Here is a 21,085-nt window from a genome sequence, read left to right on the forward strand (position 1 = left end):
AAGTACCTATAATTTTACACATTTTATCACAAACACCTACAATACAGGAGCACATACAGACGAAATTTACAGCACAATTGCAGCACCCCTCTACCTAGTGCATCGATAAAAAAGGACCACAAACCACAATTGGACCACCACTGATCAGATTTAAAATAGCATGGCAATATTGACTCTGGGTAAACCAATTATTATTGGTATGGTTTGATTGGTTTTGATATAGTTAGTTTATTCTTTAAATGGTTTCATATAGTTTGGTTATTCTAATGTCACACATTCAAATAAGACACATTCAGTGAAAATGTGAAAATTACTTCTGTGCATCCTAAATCCACAGATATCATGTTTATGGACATCTAAACCTTGCAATTTTATTAACGATTGTGACCGAAGGAAATTAAGACAGCAGTTAACAAATATATAAAGAAATACATAAAACAGCCTGAGTTTATACCTCGCTACTGAACTCAAAGTGCAAATACTGGAAGTTTTCTGAAAGGGAAGTTCAGTCAGCGTGTCCTATTTTAGACTGAAGGCTCTAATCCTTTGCCCTACCGTTACCTCACACCGTGTCTGTCCATTCTGAACTGAGCAAATCAAGAGCACAAGCGCCAGTGGCAAGAAGCACGTTCAGCTGAGGACAGCTGTGTGCAGCATGTGTATCCTTTCCTAAGCCACAAACTGGACAGTCCTGCCTGCTGTAGTCATGGCGACAGACTCCCGATAAAAGCTCTCACTGGAGGTCACCTCAGATTGGAGAAGAGAGAAGATTGGAGAAGAGAGAAGATTTGAGAGAGAGAGAGAGAGAGAGAGAGAGAGAGAGAGAGAGAGAGAGAGAGAGAGAGAGAGAGAGAGAGAGAGAGAGAGAAAGAAAGAGAGAGAGAGAGAGAGACAGGGAGGATGTGTGTGTCTAGACAGTCTGAAGCCCTTCCAGCCAACTGAAAGTCAGAAGCAGTTCATTTAACTCCCACACTGAAGCGTTTAGGCCTATTGAAAATCCTCAGTGCACACTGTGGATTTCTTTATAGCTTTCAGTTGCAACCCAGGATGTGTCTATTTATAGGGGTGTAATGCCATGTATACCTTACTATTAACACAAAAAAAAAAGAAAAAAAAAAAGGGTCATCAAATTGAGCCAATATTACTTGTTACGTCTCCTAGGGGTAAGACGCACTAAGAGGAAGCAAGACAGCCCACCCAGAAGCCAGACCAGACCAAAAAAAAAAAATACAATTTTATATATATATATATATATATATATATATATATATATATATATATATATATATATATATATATATATATTATTGATTAATTACAGTGATAATAAACATCAAGTACAGATTTGATCATTTATTTGATGCTTTGCACTTTCATCCAGTCATCAAAATTGTTCTCAGCAGTCAACTGATGGAACCCAAAAAAATAAAGAAAATATAACTTCAGGGAGGCCCAGGGCCCAAAATAACAAACAAAAGAGCCTAAAACAATAAAAAAAATATAACTAGCTTAACTAACAAAAGAAAGGGAAAGGAAATTACAAAAACTCTACCTACACTACCAATAAACAAAGTCCAACAGATCAAACAAACAGGGCAGGCCACACCTACATTTCCTTTCCAGCAGATATATTTCATTCGCGCTCTAACAAACAATAAATAAAGCAAGGCTAATTTAGATATAGTAATGCTAGCTTCAGAAATGCAAGACTGGTCATAAAGTAATGTTGGGTGAGGTTTTTCATCTTAACATTTATTAATGGGCATTCAAATAAAGCAAAATATGTAATTTCACTGAGCTTATGATATAGGACTGTAGATAACATCAAGACCCCAGCAGCTGACACTGCATCTCTTGCTCAGTGAAGTGGTCACAGTGGGGCTATAGAGTAAACCTGGCACAATTATTACATAACCACACACACCCAAAACTTTGAGAAGATCACAATAATTTGAGACGTCTGTAAATTTTCCCACAGTCATTAGATTTCACAATCGTGATATGCAGCAACAAGCAAGTGTGAACTGGATGTTGGGTTGAGTCCAATAAATGCATAAATTCAGAAAAAGCAGTAAACATGTTCACTGAGACACATGACGGAACCAAAACAACTTTAACTTGGTGCTCTGATGTGTTTGGAGGGCAGCACTAGGTGGTGTCAGTTGACTAATTCTAATGTGTTTAGTATGTATGCTAACAGAATTGTTTTTTCGTGGCTTAGTAGTTAATTGCAATGCTATTAGCTAAAATTTCATAATTGTAATAGTCCTTCTGTAGAGTTTTCATATTTTTAGTTATTGTGACACACAATATGCATTTCTGAGCATATCATGGAATAACATTCGTACTTAAAGAACACTGACTGCATATTTCATTCAAACAAAACCATAATCAGTCCTGTTAAATTGGTTTTAGTGCAGGACAGTATGTGAACTAGAGAATAAAAATCACTCGTTAATCATGAAATTTTTTAAATATCATGACATACAATTTTTCCACAAAGTTCAGTATTTCAAAGACCGTGAAGTCAGCGCTACATTTCGCCCTGATCTAAAGCGATTTTGAAAGTCTAACAGAGATGTCAGACGACAAGGAATCATCTGCTTGTGTGAGAAGGGAAAGGAGTCCATCTTTAGCTCCAGAGTGACCGGAGGTGATGTTCTCAAACTTTTTTTTTTTTTTTTTTAACGACTGAGACATATGAGATGGTCAGCAATATAACCGAACAAATGCAAGGTGACCGCCAACGTAAAAGCGAGCAATAAGGGTGGAAAAAAAAAGGGTCAAGTGATGCTGCATGTGCAACAGACTGCACAGACAGAGGAGCTTTATGTGTGTATTATGAATCCAGATGTCGGCTGCTAGTTTATAGTAAAATATTTCTCCAGTACTCAGTGTAACATCTGCATTTCTCATCCACACATTCATCCCCAGTTTGCGGTTCTGCAATATATAAAAGAAACTATTCTCATCCAGTGTATCTTTGATTGTGTCACTTGATTACAGCAAGAATTTTGGTTTTAAGTACTTCTTGCACATGAAAACTCAGGCGTAATACTCTCACTGAGCTGATTGTGTAGTGTGAGCGCCCTTGTGACAAAAACAGGATAAATTCTTTAAAAGACTGATATTAAGTGCATGCTTTTATCAAACACCTACCCCAGCGTAATTATAAACTTACCCAGTTCATTCATTTTAAAAAATTGGGTGCTCAAGATTGTCCTCCCTCTCCCCATTATTCTAGCCAACACGAATTAGTTCTAGCTGATGTATCACAGACCGTTTGTGTTCTTCTCCAAGCGTGTTTAGCTGTCCAGAGATACTGCATTAGTTGCAGTTTGATGCAAAAGAGCTTCATGTGTCTCAGGAGGAATGGTGTGCTGGGGTTCACCCCCCGATTCTGTTTGTTTGTTTATACTGTGTAGCCTCACTTAAACCTTAAACAAAGATAAATCACAAAATCAAATCAAGCAACCAGGTACAGATCACTTACGGTAATTAGGTAGGTAATTAACAAATAAAAATCACCATTTTTTATTATTTCTGTCTGCAACATTATGAGAGCAAGACCATTGTCCTTCATAATGTGTGAAAATTTCACAAATACATTAATAGAAATACTCAAATTAATTGAGAAAAAGTCTCATTATATTAACTTACATTAAAAGAAAATGTGGATATTGAAAGAGCAAAAATGGCTAAAATGTTCACTAAAAACACCCAACACTACATCATGAAAAATGCTCATAGTTGACAGATGCGAGAAGCTGACAGACTTTTAATAAGCACAACATTATCGATGTAAATGGCTTGGTGATGAAAGTCTAAGGTAAAACAGACAATATGACACCCTCCCTAATATCAATACAGCAAAAAGCCTCCTGGGAAACAGTAATGCAACTGATTCTGAACATGCATTACATAATCAAATTCCTTTCAGGTATCAGCATAATTTAATTTCATTTGGTTTCAGTCCAAAGCTGGTGGGATTTGGGCCTAATTGCTAAACAAAGGTCAGGCCAGTGAAGGAGTGAATACATGAATACATTAGCCTTTCTAATTCTGGCTGGAATGTGTCAGGAGACTGACCCACACTGTCCAAGTGGGGGCAGCATAGGAAATATTTTCTCAAAATGCTCAGAAGAGCGAGGCCGGGTCCAGACGTCATAAAACACACACTCTCTACTACAAGGGGCCTCGTTCTGATCTCCAGAGACATAGAACCGTAATCTCGCTCTCTTTCTCTCTGCTACATTTTGAGGGGCCCCTAGTCTCACACACAATAACACAATCCCCCTCAGGAACCACAATCACATGGACAGAGGTCAAAAATGTATCAAGAAAAAGAACAAAAAAGAAAAAGTGCCTTTAACCAGATATATCTCTGCTTTTGGTTAGTGACAACACAAAGATTTATTAAAAGAGGCACTAATTGCTGGGGGTGGCCAATTTAGGGGGTCATGCTCTAATATGTTTTGTTAATTGTTAATCACAATTAACAGATAAACAACACCACTGTGTGTGTGTGTTCACACATACATATATACACACACACACACACATATGCATGCATACATATATACACACACATATGCATATATACATATATATACACATATATATATACACATTATATATATATATATATATATATATATATATATACACATTATATATATATATATATATATATATATATATATATACATTATATATATATATATATATATATATATATATATATATATATATATATATATATATGATTATAAATCTGCAAAAGTGATGAAGAAATTGCAAACATTAGTTACAACAATGATGACCTCTCCTCTGTGGAGAATTTTAAATGAACATGATGACCACTTCATGCAACTGGTACAACACTGTCAAATATTAAAAAAGGGAGTTCACTCTATGTACCATCCACGCCTAGATTTCAGCGGTGGGAAACATTCCTGACATCCACAAGCATACCTGATGACTACGAGCTGAGGCAGGTCCACACAGGCACTGTATTTACACATGCATGTATGGTAGTGCAACCTAACATGAACATATGCATGCATGCATGCACGCTCACTCTCTCTCTCTCCGTTATGTAAGTGTGGTGCTGACAGTGGTAATAAAGATGAGGAGTAGGCATGGCATCTCTAGCAGGTCCCTAAGGAGCTCTAAGCTACACTGCAGGCTAATGGATAACTCCTATCTCAGTGGAAACACTCCTACTACAGCATAGGCCTTTTCATCTGCATCTGCATCCCTCTCCCTACACAACTGCATGAGACTTAACTTACATTCCACATCACTTTAGCTTACTAAGAAGCTTCCACTTCAGCTTGAAATGCTTTTAATCTAGATAGCTTTGTTGATAACAGTGCTCATGACATGATTACACATCTATAAGTGCCTTCAGAAGCAGCCTTTCTGGTTAGTCATCATTAAAATGGGTTATTCTAAAACAAAAAAGTTACACCAAACAGCAGCAGGGCCAACACTTGCATGCATGTAGCACTAAGTTTAATACATACAAAATCATGCAAATCCACTCCTTAAGACACTATGTGAGGCTCATGTCTTGTCTGATCTTGTTTTCAGTTTGTTTTTGTTTGCTTGCTTATACCAAGCTGACCAGTCAATCCTCACAATAAACAATGACATCATCAGAGGTGCCCAGAACAAAACATATTAAGATGTTTACATTACAGAACATGCAATGTTTTACAACTTACACTGTTTCATGATGTAAAAACAGTATCTTAACTTGCTGTTAGCTTAATATATCTTCAACATAATGCGCAAGTCTATGAAAGTGTAACATACAGATACACAAACCTTTTAAAAAAATACATTTTTACCTTTTTAGCCATGTTATAATTATAAGGCTGACTGATGCTAAACCAGTGCTGGCCGAGCTTAGACCACTTAAGATTGTAGCTGGATTCTCTATGCCTCAGTGCTAACACCAAGCCTGGAAGTCTTCCACAAATACAACAGAAGGAAAAATGGCAACTCTACAAAAAGGTCAAATACTATTTTGAATGGCAGCAACAGGATTAAGAGCTGCAGAAGTACAACTCCACAAACTGCGTTTTCATTGAAAACATATGGATATAAAGGGTCACAAAAAGTATTTTCTAGACCGAACTATCCAACTATACAGTAATAAAGTACGGCATTCCTTTAGCTCAGGCCTTAAGAATCACAAGGTACCAATTAGCCAAACTATTATGGCCTACTAAAATAATAAAAGTGTCCTTTAGAAATAAAGCGTCCCGTCCTATATAAGCAAAACACTGTTCCCTTAACAAACCACATGTTAATTTATCTTCACTGTGGGACCTGTTACGCTTACTGCATGTAAGGGCATTGCAGAGGTTCAAAACTAAAATACTAAGCAAACACAATGTGTTGCATCAATAAAGGCCCAGTAAAACTCTAAATATTTCTTCCACAGCGCTCTAAACAACAATTCATCAAACTCGTCCAATTCTGTGTTGTAAACAAACTGTTCCACACACAATACACTTGTGTAGTTGTAAGCGAAAAAAACACAATACTGAAAGCAAGGATATTCAGTCTGAAAGAACCAAATTATGAAAAACGGGGATTTCAGCAAAGGCACTGAATACAAAGAAACACTAAGCCTATCCTTTGAGGACAAGGATAAATTAAGTGGTCCATTTATTTATAGATGTCAATGCTCCCTGTGGCCATGCAGGTGTAAGCGTTATGAAAGTGTACTGAAGATTTATACCAGCCAACAGGTCCCTCTGCTCCTCGTCATTGGCGAGGTCATTCTGTACAGTCCAGAGATGAGCTGGACTGACTTTCACCCTGAGGTTCCCATGACAACAACTCATTCTCAAGCCACAAACCTTCTACGTAACCATAAACCTGTGACAGCACAAACCAGTCAAACAAATGGTGCTACAACAGGCTTCCCGAGCAATGTTCTCCAGCTTCCCCAACAGCCAGGATTGTTCACAAGCTGTTCCTAGATGACTGGCACATTCCAGCTCTGGCAACGTCCATCCGACAAAATCAATTTGACTCGAACGAAGAGAAACAAAAGAGAAACTGTGAACCACATGCAAGTAATTAGAGCACCACCTGAAGCCTTTAAGGCTAAGGTGCTAGTGAAGCTTATCATGTACCTGTAAGGGACAGAGGTCAGGAGTTCATTTTAAGCCCTGCTGCTGGGGCAAACACGTTGATGTGGACAAAGAGACGGAAAGGAGTTCTGCCTTGGGCCACAGCCTCTAATTGCATTCTGCTGGGTTGAGAGTGGATATCATGTGATCCCTTCTGACGTCCCACCAGATACTTTGTCACCCCCACCCCACCCCACCCCACCCCTCACTCATATGATCCAGATTACAGAGCAAACACATGCTTCTTGTGCCGATTTTCAACAGCATATAGAGAATTAACTGCCATGAAAGCCGCAGAATTAATAAATTTTTGCATCTTTTCTGTTTGTTTGCATAAGCACTGTGCAAATCTCTATCCAAAACTCCAGTCCTGGTTTTACTTGTACATCCACAGCAGTGAATCCTGTTGGCCACAGTGTGAGTGAATGTTATACTGGTGTGCTGGCACACAGGTAAAACATCATCAAACAGCATTTTACACTGTATAATTTCACATTTTTTACAGGTTTTAACACACTCAAATCTTCACATCAAGTCCAATGCACTAACACCAAGAAGACGACCTGGATTAACAGAGTAATAGCAACACAAACTTTTTCAGTAGAATGGGCTTTTACTCAGTGTGATGAGATTCACTGGCTTACAGAAGTTGAAGCTCTGCAGCAGTGCTGTGAGCTCAAGGCTCTGCTTCAGCTTGGAGCTCAAAACATGAACAAGAGCAAATGTGAGCTCATATCTGAGAGATGCTAGTGTTAATGTATTGTCAGTATAACTCAGACAAACGGAAACTGCCCCATAAATGGAATTTGTAACTGTAAAATAGTTATACAATGGGAAAAACTTTTCAAAATGAAAAGATTTAGCCAATTTTTGAAAATACTTATTTCATCCCCAGTGTTTCAAATTTAAAAAACTACGGTTTTTTTTGTTCACATACTGCTGACTGTTTTCTCTTTCATAGGAGTTTCTTAGCAGGGGTGGACATCAAATTTGATACATTTAAAAAAAAAAAAAAAAAAAAAACATTGGAAAAACACCCTATCAAGATTCAAGAGTTTTAATGTCATATGCACAGCAGAAAGAGGCAGTTACATTATACAATAAAATTCTTATTTTGCTGTTCCTCCATTCACCAAATATAATCTTAACATAATCTTAGAAAAATAGAAAAAAATGAAAAAAAGAATAACACTAAAAACAGTAGTAAAAAGTACAGTTTATTGTGCAAAGTTGAAAGAAAATAAAAAGTTGCACGTGCAAGTATGTAGGGCAGCGATTCACAAAGTGCATGCTGCAAGTAATAGATGTAAACAGAAGTAGGGTGCAGTTATTGAGTGCAAGGTTGGCCAAAAGTTAAATCAGTTCAGAGTTTGAGGGTGAAAGAGGTAGTGAATGAGGTATTCACCAGCCTGATGGCCTGTGAATAGAAACTGTTCATCAGTCTTGTAGTCCTGGACTTGACACTCCTGCAGCGTCTGCCTGAGGGTAAGGGTGCTAGGGGTGTGTACTGTCTCTGATTATGCTGTGGGCCCTGCTGATGACCCTGGTGTGATACATGTCCTGTAGTGAGGGGAAGGCTGCTCCTGATATGGACTGTGCAGTTTTGACCACATACTAACCTTGTTTGGGAAACCACTGCTTTTAATGAAGGTGCATAGACTGCTACTGCTCAACACTTTTCAGCATTGCTTACTGTTTCTGTGCAAAATCACTCAGCTACTGCCTTAAACCAAAACCAGAACCAGATCACAAAAGTTACAGCTGTGAAATGTAGCATAAAGTCTAAGATAACCATACAAATGCTACATTACATAATTTTACCAGCTGACATCACATCAACTTATTTCACCTACATTTAAGCTTAAAAACATTAAATTAAATTTATATGAGCAGTGTGTAAAATGAGCCTAAAGCATGATGCTTTTCAAGCCTTTTCTGCAATGCTTCCTATGTGCTACAGCTGAGCTTTACATCTCCTGCTCTTCACTGCCCTCTGGTGGAGCATAGAAGTCTGACATCTCTTGGCTTTTACATACAGGAATATCAGAGAAGTAAAATGATCAAAAATGATAATTTACTACAGAATAATTAAGATTATTATGACTAACTGAAACCTCAAATTCTGACCCATCCCAATTTCTCAGCAGTAAGAGCACAATTTAATTCTTTTAAGAGCACAATTTAATATGTATCCCTCTGAAATCCAGCAACATATTGTTTTCATTTGTCCATCTAGTTCAAATTAGGGATGGACATTTCAGGCATAATTCTCACTCAAACTTTTTATTATTCTAAACATTCAATGTACAGCGTTAGTGAGCAGCTAATTTGATCATCAAAAATAGCCAGTTACTATTTGGGTTTTAGATATTCAAAACTATTCCAAAAATGGAGAAAAAAAAAAAAATGTGGGAAAAAAAAAAACAAAAAAAAAAACAAAAACTCAAGCCTACTTCAAGTGTAGATTGATGTTATTTCAGCACAATATGACTGACCTCAAGGTCCTGTGTATGACACCGCCTGTTCAGATGGTTCATTTGTGCGGAATTATTTTAAATAAAGCAAAACTATGCATAAATACAAAATGACACCTTGTTTTTTGCTCTTCTACGAATGTTCCCAGTCATATGATGGCAAAGTGATGAGTCCTGCCTGATTGAGATTCTGAGCCACATGCTAGCAAGATGCAGGTACTTAACCAGGCTAAAAGGCCATGAATTATTGACACTGTCTGCTTCAACTGGCCCCTGTACTATACAGAGGAAAACAAGAAATGAAAAGAAACCAATTCATATTAAAGTGACCAAACAGGGATGATATGAATTGGAAGCATTCAAGCAATGATGAACTAGAAGTTCTAGGGTGGCTGCATGGTAAGAAGTCACACTATGATAACAGCAATGAGTAAAAGGTTCTCTTGACTCATCCTGATGTATACAGATACACAATCCTGAGGGTCTTACAAGTACATGTAATTCATTATTTAAGTGTTCACATATCTTCAAGATGAATGGCTTCACTGGCAAAACAAAAAAAGCATGACAGTTTTTCGCACAACCACATGCAGGCCTCCCAAAGCATCCACTATTACCTCAGAGCATTCAAGTGACGTTACATGAGTAGTGAAAATATGGTGTTATTAACTGGAAAATGAGTGTCAAATGATTTCCAAACCTTAAAAGAAAAGTATTGCTGGAAAAAAATAAGATTTTTATAGATACCTCCAGATACTTCACTACTTATCATAAAATAAAAAACTCTGGACATGAATGAAACTATATTGCAAATTATATTATATATGGGTCTCATACAGAGAAATCCTTATGTTACACAATACATTAAAAACAAAAGGGAAAAGGAAGGCAGCTTTGTTATTATTTCAAATGGTTCCCGGGTCAAATTATGTGTCTCACAACGGAAGTACACAAATTCATATGTATGGCGGGAGTTTAGTGTTGTTCGTTTTTTTTTTTTGTTACTCAATGTTGGAGTCTATGCGGAAATCAGGCTGCATATATTCTGGGAACGTCCAATAATAAAGCGTGTCATACATACTGCAATTACCAAATTCAGTGATGTGCACATACACAGAGAGCTGCCAACTAGGTGTCACACTGAGGAACTTGATTAATGTGCCCCACGCTGAAGCTCACTATAACTTCCCAGCAAAACTATGACTGGAGGTCTGCATTACTCTTCATCTGTAGGGTGAGGTTAATGGAAATGTGATCTCCATCTCTGTCTATGATGGTATTTCAGAAGCTTGTCTGTGCAAATACGCAATCAATTAGCTAAGTGCCGTAGCCCCCCATTTTCCCCATGATGATGAAACGCCTTTCGAGTCACCAAATCTGTCAGCTTTAAAACTGGTGAGCTCACCTCACAACTGTATACAATGGATACATTTAGTGTTATACTGCAGCCTGGGAAGCCTGAGACTTGAAGAGATGATGCCGTATACACATTAGCTTAAGTGTCATGAAATTGAGTTTAATGCAATGTGCCTGTGATTGTAAGCATTTGTTCTCCTATGTGGATACATACTGCTGTACTATGCAGTTCAGACATACTTGGCAGCTTTCCAAGCAATCTCAATTAACTTCTACTGTAGTCCTAGGAGAAAACTTGCAGATATACAGTCATCTATTCCAACACAGTGAACGCAGCAGTTGTACTTTACATTGTGTGAAAATTTCACGGTGAATGGAACGATAGAAATGCTCTTAAATGACTTAAAATCTCTTTGCATTAACTTATATTAATAGTAAAGAACGTTTTGCTTTCGCCTGACAAACTACTATTTTTTATACAGCAAGGATGTAAAACTCAATTATTGTAGATAGTAAATAAAATGGCTGTAGAAAATCACAAGCCCTGGTTTCCATCACCACAAAAAAGGATTAACCCTTTAAAATTCCCCTTTAGGTTTATGAGGACATTTCCATAATAATATGTAAAGAATGTCTTACCTGTGAATCTGCCCATTTTTGTGCAAGTACTCAAGTCCTTGTAGAACTTCTTTCAGAATGGTAGCTATACTGGGCTCATCCAGCACTCCAGTCTTGTGCTCCCCTCTTGAAATAATGTGCTTGATGACATCCAGCACAGAGCCTGACGATAAGAAAAGACAGGACATGACATCAGAGAAAGGTCCTTAGAGCACTCAGAACCAGCACTGGGCCATACAATCTCTAAACAATGTTGATTTTAACTGTACTAAAATAAATAAATAACACATTCATTCATGATCATGTTTTTTCCACATGTGATAAATTTGTTAAGTGTTCTTCTGTCAAGGACAACCTACTGTTATTTCAATATAGATTTTTTATTATATTGGAAACATCTCATTCAAACATCATAGAACTGTACTAAATTAAAAATGTTTTGCATTAATTTACCAGCCTTTCAAGCGACCCCCCCAGCTTAGCATTACACCATGTGTGCAGTAGGCAGTCCCTGTAACAGACTTCTGCGCTGTATCTGAGGGTCGGAGCACACACTAGTTCTCTGGCAGCTGTCCAGGAAACCCTGTCTCTACAGAACCATCTCTTAATTAGATTAAGTAAAACAAGACTTTTCTTTGCGATATACAGCAGCCATAAAGGCAAAAGCTTCAAGGTAAACTGCATAGTTGATCCCAGTTTTTCCCATGACATCTCTGATTGGGCAAAAGCCAAAAATAAAAGAACTGTACTATCAGCATCTTTATTGCTTGATAGCATCTTAAGTGCACTTGAATGGAAGCCAGACCCCTTTGGCTGAGGATGCTCCCAGTCAGACAGAGCAAGCTGACGTAAGCGTCCCAGGCTGAGATACAAGCCGAACTGCTGAAAGAGGCTCTTGACGCTGGAGATTAACATTTCAACAGTTGTCACTATTCAAACACACATTTTTAAACAAATAGTATTTAAATATCCCAATGTGAAACTTTAATTGCTGAGATAACCTAACATTCTTGCAAATATGAACAAAACCTTCACGTTTTATAGTTCTGTTAAAACAACAAATCAGTGTTTCACTGCATTGCTGGTTTGTATATTTTATAGAGATGCACCGATACTACTGTTTCCCCTTCTGATACCAATACTTGATCCTTTAGTATCAGCCGATATCGAGCACCAATACAGATAGTAACTATCTAACCTAACCTACCTATAAAGTCCTGATATTTCTACAATTACATTTTTTTTTTTTGGTAAGGTCTATGTTCTGCGTCACAAATGAAACACTAGGCTTGGCTAGATATTTACTTGTTGCATTATATTTATTATGCTTAAGAAACCGTATTTGTTTATTTAAGCAACTCCGCTGCCAAGTGATACAGCTGACCGACAGAGAAGCACCATCAAACAATAAAGAATTGTACTGAATTAACAGTGTTTTGCATTATTTGACCATACTTTTAAGTGACTCTTACAACTGGTCCCTCCATCTAGTACAACTAGGTCTTCTAGGCTAGTTGTAGCTTTCACTTTCGCCATTTTTAGCTGAATTATTCATAAGCAGTAGGTGCTGGAGTCAAGGTTTACATTTTCAACTGAACATTATGCTGCTGAGCACCGCAGGCAGGACTAGTGGACGTACAGGCCCAGCTATCAGGCTACTACTCTGAAGGCTAAATCGAGGCTAAATCATTATGATCCAGCAGTTCCTTCCGCTCTCTCAATAACATTAACTCAGACAGTAAGCAGCCACACTGCGGCACAAACTGCTTTATGGTATCGGTCACAGGCACCGCCGTTACTAATTCCGATACTACGTTTAAGTGATAGTATCAGTGACGAGACGGATACAGCAGTATTAGTGCAACAATAATATTACTATTACTTTGTGATGAAATGCAATGTGTGATTTTGGTATTCGAATACTGCCAACTCCCACATTTAACTGAGCACTTAAGCACCTGTCCACGTCCCAAGACGTCATGTCCCATTTATTGGGACTGTCAGGGCAAGTATGAACGTGTGCATCCCAGTAAAATGTTTAAATGTGAATGATGTGAAGTCTGAACCAGTAAAAGTTTCATGAGAACATCCTTTTAAGTTTTGAGCACAAAAGAATCTCGCAGTCTTCAGCTAAATAATAAAAAAAAGCTCTGCACTGATAAAACATGCCTAACAGCAGCACGTCATTTCCATCCTTGTGAAATTTCACAGAAAGGGCCTTGAAGGTCGTTCTTCCGAACAAAGAACACATGCACAGTCCTGGAGTGAAATTCTCAGAACGGGAATTCCAAGAAAGAAGAAAGCAGCACCGATCTCAAAGACCATCTCAAATAAAATTCACTGGAAAGGCAGCAGGGGTGAGTTGGTACGTGGAGACGAGACTGGAGGTCCTGAGATGTGCCGCTACTGAAATGGGCAGTATTCCCATTAGATTTATCTCACTGTGGTCAGGGCATGAAGCCAGGCCAGAGCCACGAGGATCTTTATTGGCGCTCTGCTTCAGGATGTTCTCCATCTCCCGACCGCTCAATAACATTCATTTCAGAGTGCAGAGGGGTCATGGAGGCTTTCCTGGGACTGAGATGAGCTAAACCGTCCAGTTACAGTACCGCAGGGCAAGAGGAAAAGAAGAGGCAGAGAGATGATATGAGGCATAAAACTCAGGCTGATAGGGTATGCCACTTACTTTCTCTAAACGGATTGCATATCTTCAGTTCAGCTTTCTAAACAACCTCCCTGATGGTCAACTGCAGAGCACAGAAAAGCCCCAGAGGGGGCATTGGCCACAGCCCCATCTGTCCTCAGACTGCAACAGTGCCCTCTGGTTCGGGCACATATGATATTTGTATTTTATGTTGCCTCCAAGAGTGTTCAAAACCTGATCTGGTGAGGTGCAACTGGTTCATAGAGAATACACTAACTGGTCAGCCTCATTAGCTCACGGACGCACACATGGAAAAAAGCACTAGAAATCCCTACTATAAAGCACCAGCAACGACTTCAAGAAAGCGACACATTGTAGAAGGGGTTATTTTGAGCAACCAAACAGGTCAGCAGTAAGTAACTAACCTAATGGTTAGACAGCTTGATGGATAACACTAAAGCTAGGTACCCTGGCAACTGGGATTCAATTTCAGCGCTGGCACGAGTGGCAATGTCTTACGCCCGACCCACATGTACAGTTTTTTTTACCCAGTGTTTTGTCCTCCCATCCAAACAAAGCAGCATTGAACTGAAATGGAGGATTTTGAAAACGCTCTGCACGGTGGAGATTTTAGAAAAAACTGTTTGAAAACACTGACGTCATCCCAAACTGTGTATTTGAATTTGGTCAACTGCAAATATTAAAAATATTTCAGTGAAGATACTTGACAATGATTATTAAGCAAACTCTGATTCAAAATAATTCCTAATTTCATCATTCAAAAGGTATAAAAAGCTAGAAAAGTTTAGAAAAGCCTTTAAGTGTGACCGGGACTGTACAGATGTCTCAGAGATGGTGTTCATGGCAACATACACAAACCCATAGCAAGAGGCTAGTTTTCTTCTGCGTTTAAGCTTTTATTTTCAAACTGTTCTGCAGCACAAGGTGCAACCGATCTGAAGGAATGGTTTGTGAGTGAGTGGAAAAGTAGTGAGAGAACAGTTAAAAATGAGATTTGCATTACCACTGACAGCCAAGAGCCCAGGTTAATCTGGATTGCTGTGTATGTAAAGCCCCCTACTGAGCTGGCTGGCAGGCAGGGCGCAGACTCGAGCTTTGCCCAATTCACAGCGTTCAAGCCTACAATTTGAGGGACGTGCTTGATTCTAATCCAAGGCCCTCTTGGAAGCAGCTGGAATGAGATGTTTCTCAGAACTCCTTTGCAGCACTTAATGGAAAAGCTGTAGAGCAATTCCCTCGATTGCACAGCAGGCAAAGGCTCTTTGTCCACAAGCTGCTGGAACTGCCAGCGCTGGTTTCCTGTAGGCTGTGGGTTGGCATGGAAGGCATCAGTTAACACACGCCCACTGGGTCAAAGAGCAGAGAAGCGTGCCAGGTCAGTGACGGGGGAAGGATCAGTGTTTCAGTGAAGGAGAGAAGGTCACGAGGGGCGAGGTAAACATAGGAAGCATCTGCTGCTGAGCAATAGGTTAGGACCATGGGAAAAAAGCCAAGTCAATTTATGATCCCTTTTAACAGCCACTGCTAAGCTCGAACTATAATCACTGAGTGACTATAGGTCATGATGTATTAGGCTTTAACTTTGGTTAACCTATAACACAGTGTGCATCATTAATGACACCATGGGAAATAAAATACTAACAGTCAGTGGAAAATACAGCCAAAAATGTAAATGATATATAATTATGGTTTCAAATAATTAGCCAACCACAGCTTTATCTAATTTATTTGTCTCATACATTCTATACACTTATGCCTCATATGTTGGAGCCTATACCAGCAGTCATTGGGTGGAAGGCAGGATGCACCCTGGACAGGTCAGTTTGTAAAAAAGTTAAGTTTTGTATGAGTATAGTATTATATATGACACTACATGTTCTATTTGGACTGTTCCAACTTAATAAATCTCAGAAAATCCAAAAATCTTGATGCATATCGTTTATCTGTAAAATGTCTAAGTATCTTGCCATATTATCTTTGCCATTTTGCCCACCCACTGGAGGAACGTGTCATGATTTCCCATTCACTTTAAATGTTCTTTAGAAATCTACCCTTATTAATGTGCATTAATTCCTATAAGAACACCCCTAAACCAAACCAAGTTTAATTCACCTAAATCCCATGTGACAAATACAAGGCCTGCAGGCAAGGTCAGGTCTGTTGTACAATCTTATCTGGAATACGAAATTATCTTAATTTCCTATTAACGTTAGCCTGTTTCCCAATACACCACACTACAAACCCCAGCATGGACCGCAAAATAATGTGCACTCTCACTTCCTTCCCTAACAACCATCTATGGAACAACAGTTACACCACAAAAAGATAAGATGCCAGGTGTCCAGTTCAAGCAAACACACAGGTTTAAAAAAATGTATTCTTTGAATAAATAATGGCACACTCTGGCATAAATATAGGCGCTCTCTGAACCACAGATTTGTTGAGATTTTTTAAAATAGTCCTTTTAGTGGTTGAGTTTGACAGCCTTGACCTAAATAGTAAGTTTCAGAAAGGCAGTATAGTGTGTATACAAAAACACAGCTTGACCTGAAAATACTTTCAGTAAGCAGTCACATGGTTGCTTCAGATATGCTCATGAGGACTACAATGGATTTGTAAAAAGGCTTTGCTTTTCATATGAATCGAGGTCAAGAGACATTTTCAGTCAGGACTGGCTTCTCAGCCAGTCAGGCCTCTCAGAACACAGCCTACTGACTCTCATCGAGATGCACAAAAAAACAAAAACACACCACCCAATAAACCTAACACCTTTAGAGCTATTTTGTATTCTGATTGCTGACCTGTGTTTGGACTACAGCATAACGATGAAGATCCAGAGGCAAGAACATCTGGTGGGCTTTAGATCTGAGGTTGGCTGCTATTCTCTTGGACATGCCACAAACAAGTGCCATGCCATGACCTACTAAAGGCTGAATTACACTTTACTATGTGTGCGATATGGGCTTGCATCATGCATAGATGTTTGAATAGCTGTTTGCCAACACACGTGCACGTAACATTAATGTGCAAACTGCGAAGCACAGCTAAATTTACCAAACCAGAACAAAGAAGAAACTTGCAAACAGTAAATGATCGTGTTCTTACACGCAAACACTGTTTAGGCTTTGCATCATTCAAACTTGCTGACCTTAAATGGAATTTAACTGGATATTTACATTTTCCATAAAAGCCCTATTAAACAGGATGTATTATCATCATTGTTTTTCTTGCCAAAAAAAAATGAAAAAGGCTACTGTTACTGTAGTCCATTATTACTACACTACTGATAATAATAGTTTTCCATGTCTTATTTAAAAGAGGAACACACATCAAAAGAAAACAGATGAGAAATATTTTACTTTTGCCCATCTTAAAGCTAGAAAGAACAGTTATCACCAATTGTGAAATCCTCAGCAGCCTGTTTTAGCCCCCAGCTGAACACACCCATGTCCACCTTCTCCTTGAGGAAATCACTGACATAATATAAAGGGCCAAAGGATCAAGTGAAGAAGTGTCGGCTTCAGCCGTAAAACTTGCCCAGAGATTAGCGCAATCAAACACATTTCCCTCTTCTAACCCAGCCAAGGGTGAACACATTCTATCTGAAAAATCTGCTCCACATCGTCCCCTCCTAGCCTCATACGGTGAGTGGTCACTTGAGGAATGTAGGCGTAACGCATATTCGAGTGGTGAGTCAAGGTGGATGAGGGCATGTAAACTCTTAAAGGAGGACAAACTGACTTGACAGGGTGTGAATACTGCAATACTTTATGAATAAAAATATTCAATCCCTTGATATTCTGTGTATTACTCAAAAATCCTGTTTATGAGCCTCCCAAATGTAAATCTCATGATACTTGATCTTACAATCTGAAAAAAGAATATGTATGACTACTCAAAATGACCCATTTTCATTTCCTACAGAATTATAAATCATGATTTTTTTTAATGTGTCAATTACAATATTTTATTCCTTGAAATTCCTTGGATTCATCAAAAATGGTTGTGCTCACATCCATTTCAAAAGACACTTTGATGTGACTATTGTCTGTCAATTCCATTACTACAGGATCTTGATTTGATCTTGAATTGAGGTTTTATTTAGAATCTTTGTCAATTTTAACTTGTATGTTTACATATTCTAAATCAGCTAGCTACCAACCTATAAGAGCTAATTGTAGCAAGCAAATGTTGAGTGGTGCTTCTGCTCTATTACTACTAGAAATGTTATTGAGGAGCAAATTAATACAATGGAATGAATGGAATCAACGGAATGAACGAAAGAAGACTATTCATAAGCTATTCATTCTGGTGCCTCTTTGCCCAAACAGTTGAGAAGTTAGAATGCTTTTTTAAATAGTATTGAAGTGCATCTTGCTTTACTGTTTATGTAGACGGAAAGTGATCCAACATGATTGTGTATTATTAAATTATTTCATTAAGCTGAAGATGAGGATAATAACAGGGTCATTTTCTTTGAGGACAACCTCTGATTCCAATATGAAGTAATGCATTTGTATAGATTTTGGGGTCATGCATTCTAAGTCAATTTACACTTTAGCAATATATATTATATAGTATTTTAAACTCTAGCCTTGTAACTGGCTTTGAATCCACGACCAAAACCTCTCATTCCATTCCATTCAGACTCCCTTTTATACATTTATATAGGTTTGGGTCAGGTATTGTAAGTCAAATTACTAGGATAGAGTTTAAGAGGCCAAATAACACATATTACTAAAGATTGAATTTGCCCCATTAGCTTGAATGCATTTTGTTAGACACATGACTGATCATGATGCAGCTTCCTGATTTGGTTTCCTTTGCACCCATTTTGAACTGAAGTGAACCCAATCTCCTGTTTGCATATGTGCTGATGTGAAAGCAGCATGGGGGGAAGGAGAAGAGTCTTCCATGTTCAGGGAGACTATAAATGAGCAGCCTGTGTGATTTCAGGGAAACCCGCTGCATCTCTCTGCTGTCAACCGTTTAGGCAGTCTGTAATCTCCCTGTCTGCTGATCACACCTGATGAAGCATGGCTGAGATACATCAACTGCTCTGCACATGCAGCTATTTTGGGAAAGAAGAATGCATTGAGATGCTGTATATAATACAATTTGAAAATGCAGGTCTACCATGACAACGATAGACATTGGAGAGATCTGTTCATGATAAACTAGTGCACTGCTAATGAGCTTCCTTTTCCTGTCACCTCTCAGTTTCATCAAACTGTGTTGCTGCAGTGCGTTTCTGCCCTGTTATTGCCTCAGCCCGGTGATTAGCCCAGGCAGGGAGCCCCTGGCAGACCCTAGCTACCAGCCCCACGATCACTCTCCAGTCTAACGCTCATTACTGCCTGCTACATTCTCACTGCATGAGCTGCAAGGCTGCACGATATGAATAATCAATGCGGTGAGCCATGAAGTGGTAGCACAGTGGATGATGTGCGATGTGATGATCTGCAGTTAAAACAATAGTTTGGTGAAAAATCTAATTTAGACAATTTTCCTCCTATCACAGATGCAGCTGATCAGTCAAGACAGGTTTTGGTTCTTTAACTGGAGCACTGGAGCTATGAGGCTAATGCTGCTAACAAACTGTTAGAAATCAACAGTCACCCTCATCTTTCCTGTGAACACATCCCCAAAACTTCTCAGCCCACTAAAATAGCATCCAGGTCTTCTTTAAAGTGATGCTGAGTACTGATGTGGTTTGTGACACAGCAAGAGTTACTGTGAGCTATAAAAATTAGCAAAACTTCACAGAACCAATTAAGCCAACAAGATTTCTAATACGAGCCACTTCCGACTTATTCTGCACAACAGCGTCCTACTAATTAGTTAGGAATTAGTTTTTAGTTATAACCAGATGACTAGCTGGGAAAAATAGAAGGACCGATGCCAGTTTTTATGGTTCAGAAAACTCTCAGGGAAAAGGGCCAATGAGAGGGAGACTGGGTGATAAAAAGAAGATAATGGAGGGCTTGCTTACCACCACTGAGAAGCTTCATCACCAACCACAGCTCATCCTTCACTACAAACGAGGTATAGTATGAGACAATGTTGGGATGATGGCACTGGCTCATGGCCTGAATCTCTTTCTGCAGAGAGAGAGAGAGAGAGAGAGAGAGAGAGAGAGAGAGAGAGAGAGAGAGAGAGAGAGAGAGAGAGAGAGAGAGAGAGAGAGAGAGAGAGAGAGAGAGAGAGAGAGAGAGAGAGAGAGAGAGAGAGAGAGAGAGAGAGGGAGGGAGAGGGAGAGGGAGAGGGAGAGGGAGAGGTCAGCAACAACTCAATTTAGTTCAAACTTTTATTTAACTGGAGATGCAAATAAACAACAAAGGGATCCAATAACAACAACAAAATCATTACAAACAAGGTAATAAAGCAGTAAAAATAACAGTGTTGAAAAAGTCTGAATAAATCTGGATTTGACCCCCAGTCAATATACAGTCGTTGATTTCTCTGACAACATTAACTTGTCCTCTACAAAGAATACACACACACACACACACACACACACACACACACAGATAGAGCATTGTAATTTTCTCTCAAAGTCATCAAAAGTCCTTGAGGTTTTCCTTTTTACTCATGGTTTACAAGGAAATCATTACAGTGATTTGGTCGTAAGATTCAAGAGAATTACCCTGTTACTGGCAATGGTGCTTCAAAAGCACAGGCAAAAAATTCAGGATGTTCCACACGGAGAATGCTTCCAGCAGCATTCTGCTCACGGCAAGTAGCTAGACCAGCTATTAGAACAGGTTTTAACCCGTTTAATCTTATTTAATTCTGCAGGTTTTAACCACAGTAAAGCACTG

General features: G+C 38.8%; 1 protein-coding gene across 2 annotated transcripts in view; it reads right to left on the reverse strand.

Moving 5' to 3' along the window:
* Nucleotides 1-21,085, reverse strand: part of oxsr1b (oxidative stress responsive kinase 1b) — a 76,626-nt gene that overhangs the window by 22,690 nt on the left and 32,851 nt on the right. For both annotated transcript variants that reach the window (XM_017717715.2, XM_037533977.1), the window contains exons 3-4: nt 20,257-20,365; nt 11,621-11,762 (exon numbers count right to left, since the gene is read on the reverse strand). In XM_017717715.2, coding sequence (XP_017573204.1) covers nt 11,621-11,762; nt 20,257-20,365 — 251 coding nt within the window. The remainder of the gene's footprint in view (nt 1-11,620; nt 11,763-20,256; nt 20,366-21,085) is intronic.

The sequence above is a fragment of the Pygocentrus nattereri genome, chromosome 24 (assembly GCF_015220715.1).
Source record: "Pygocentrus nattereri isolate fPygNat1 chromosome 24, fPygNat1.pri, whole genome shotgun sequence".
Classification (NCBI taxonomy): Eukaryota; Metazoa; Chordata; class Actinopteri; order Characiformes; family Serrasalmidae; genus Pygocentrus; species Pygocentrus nattereri.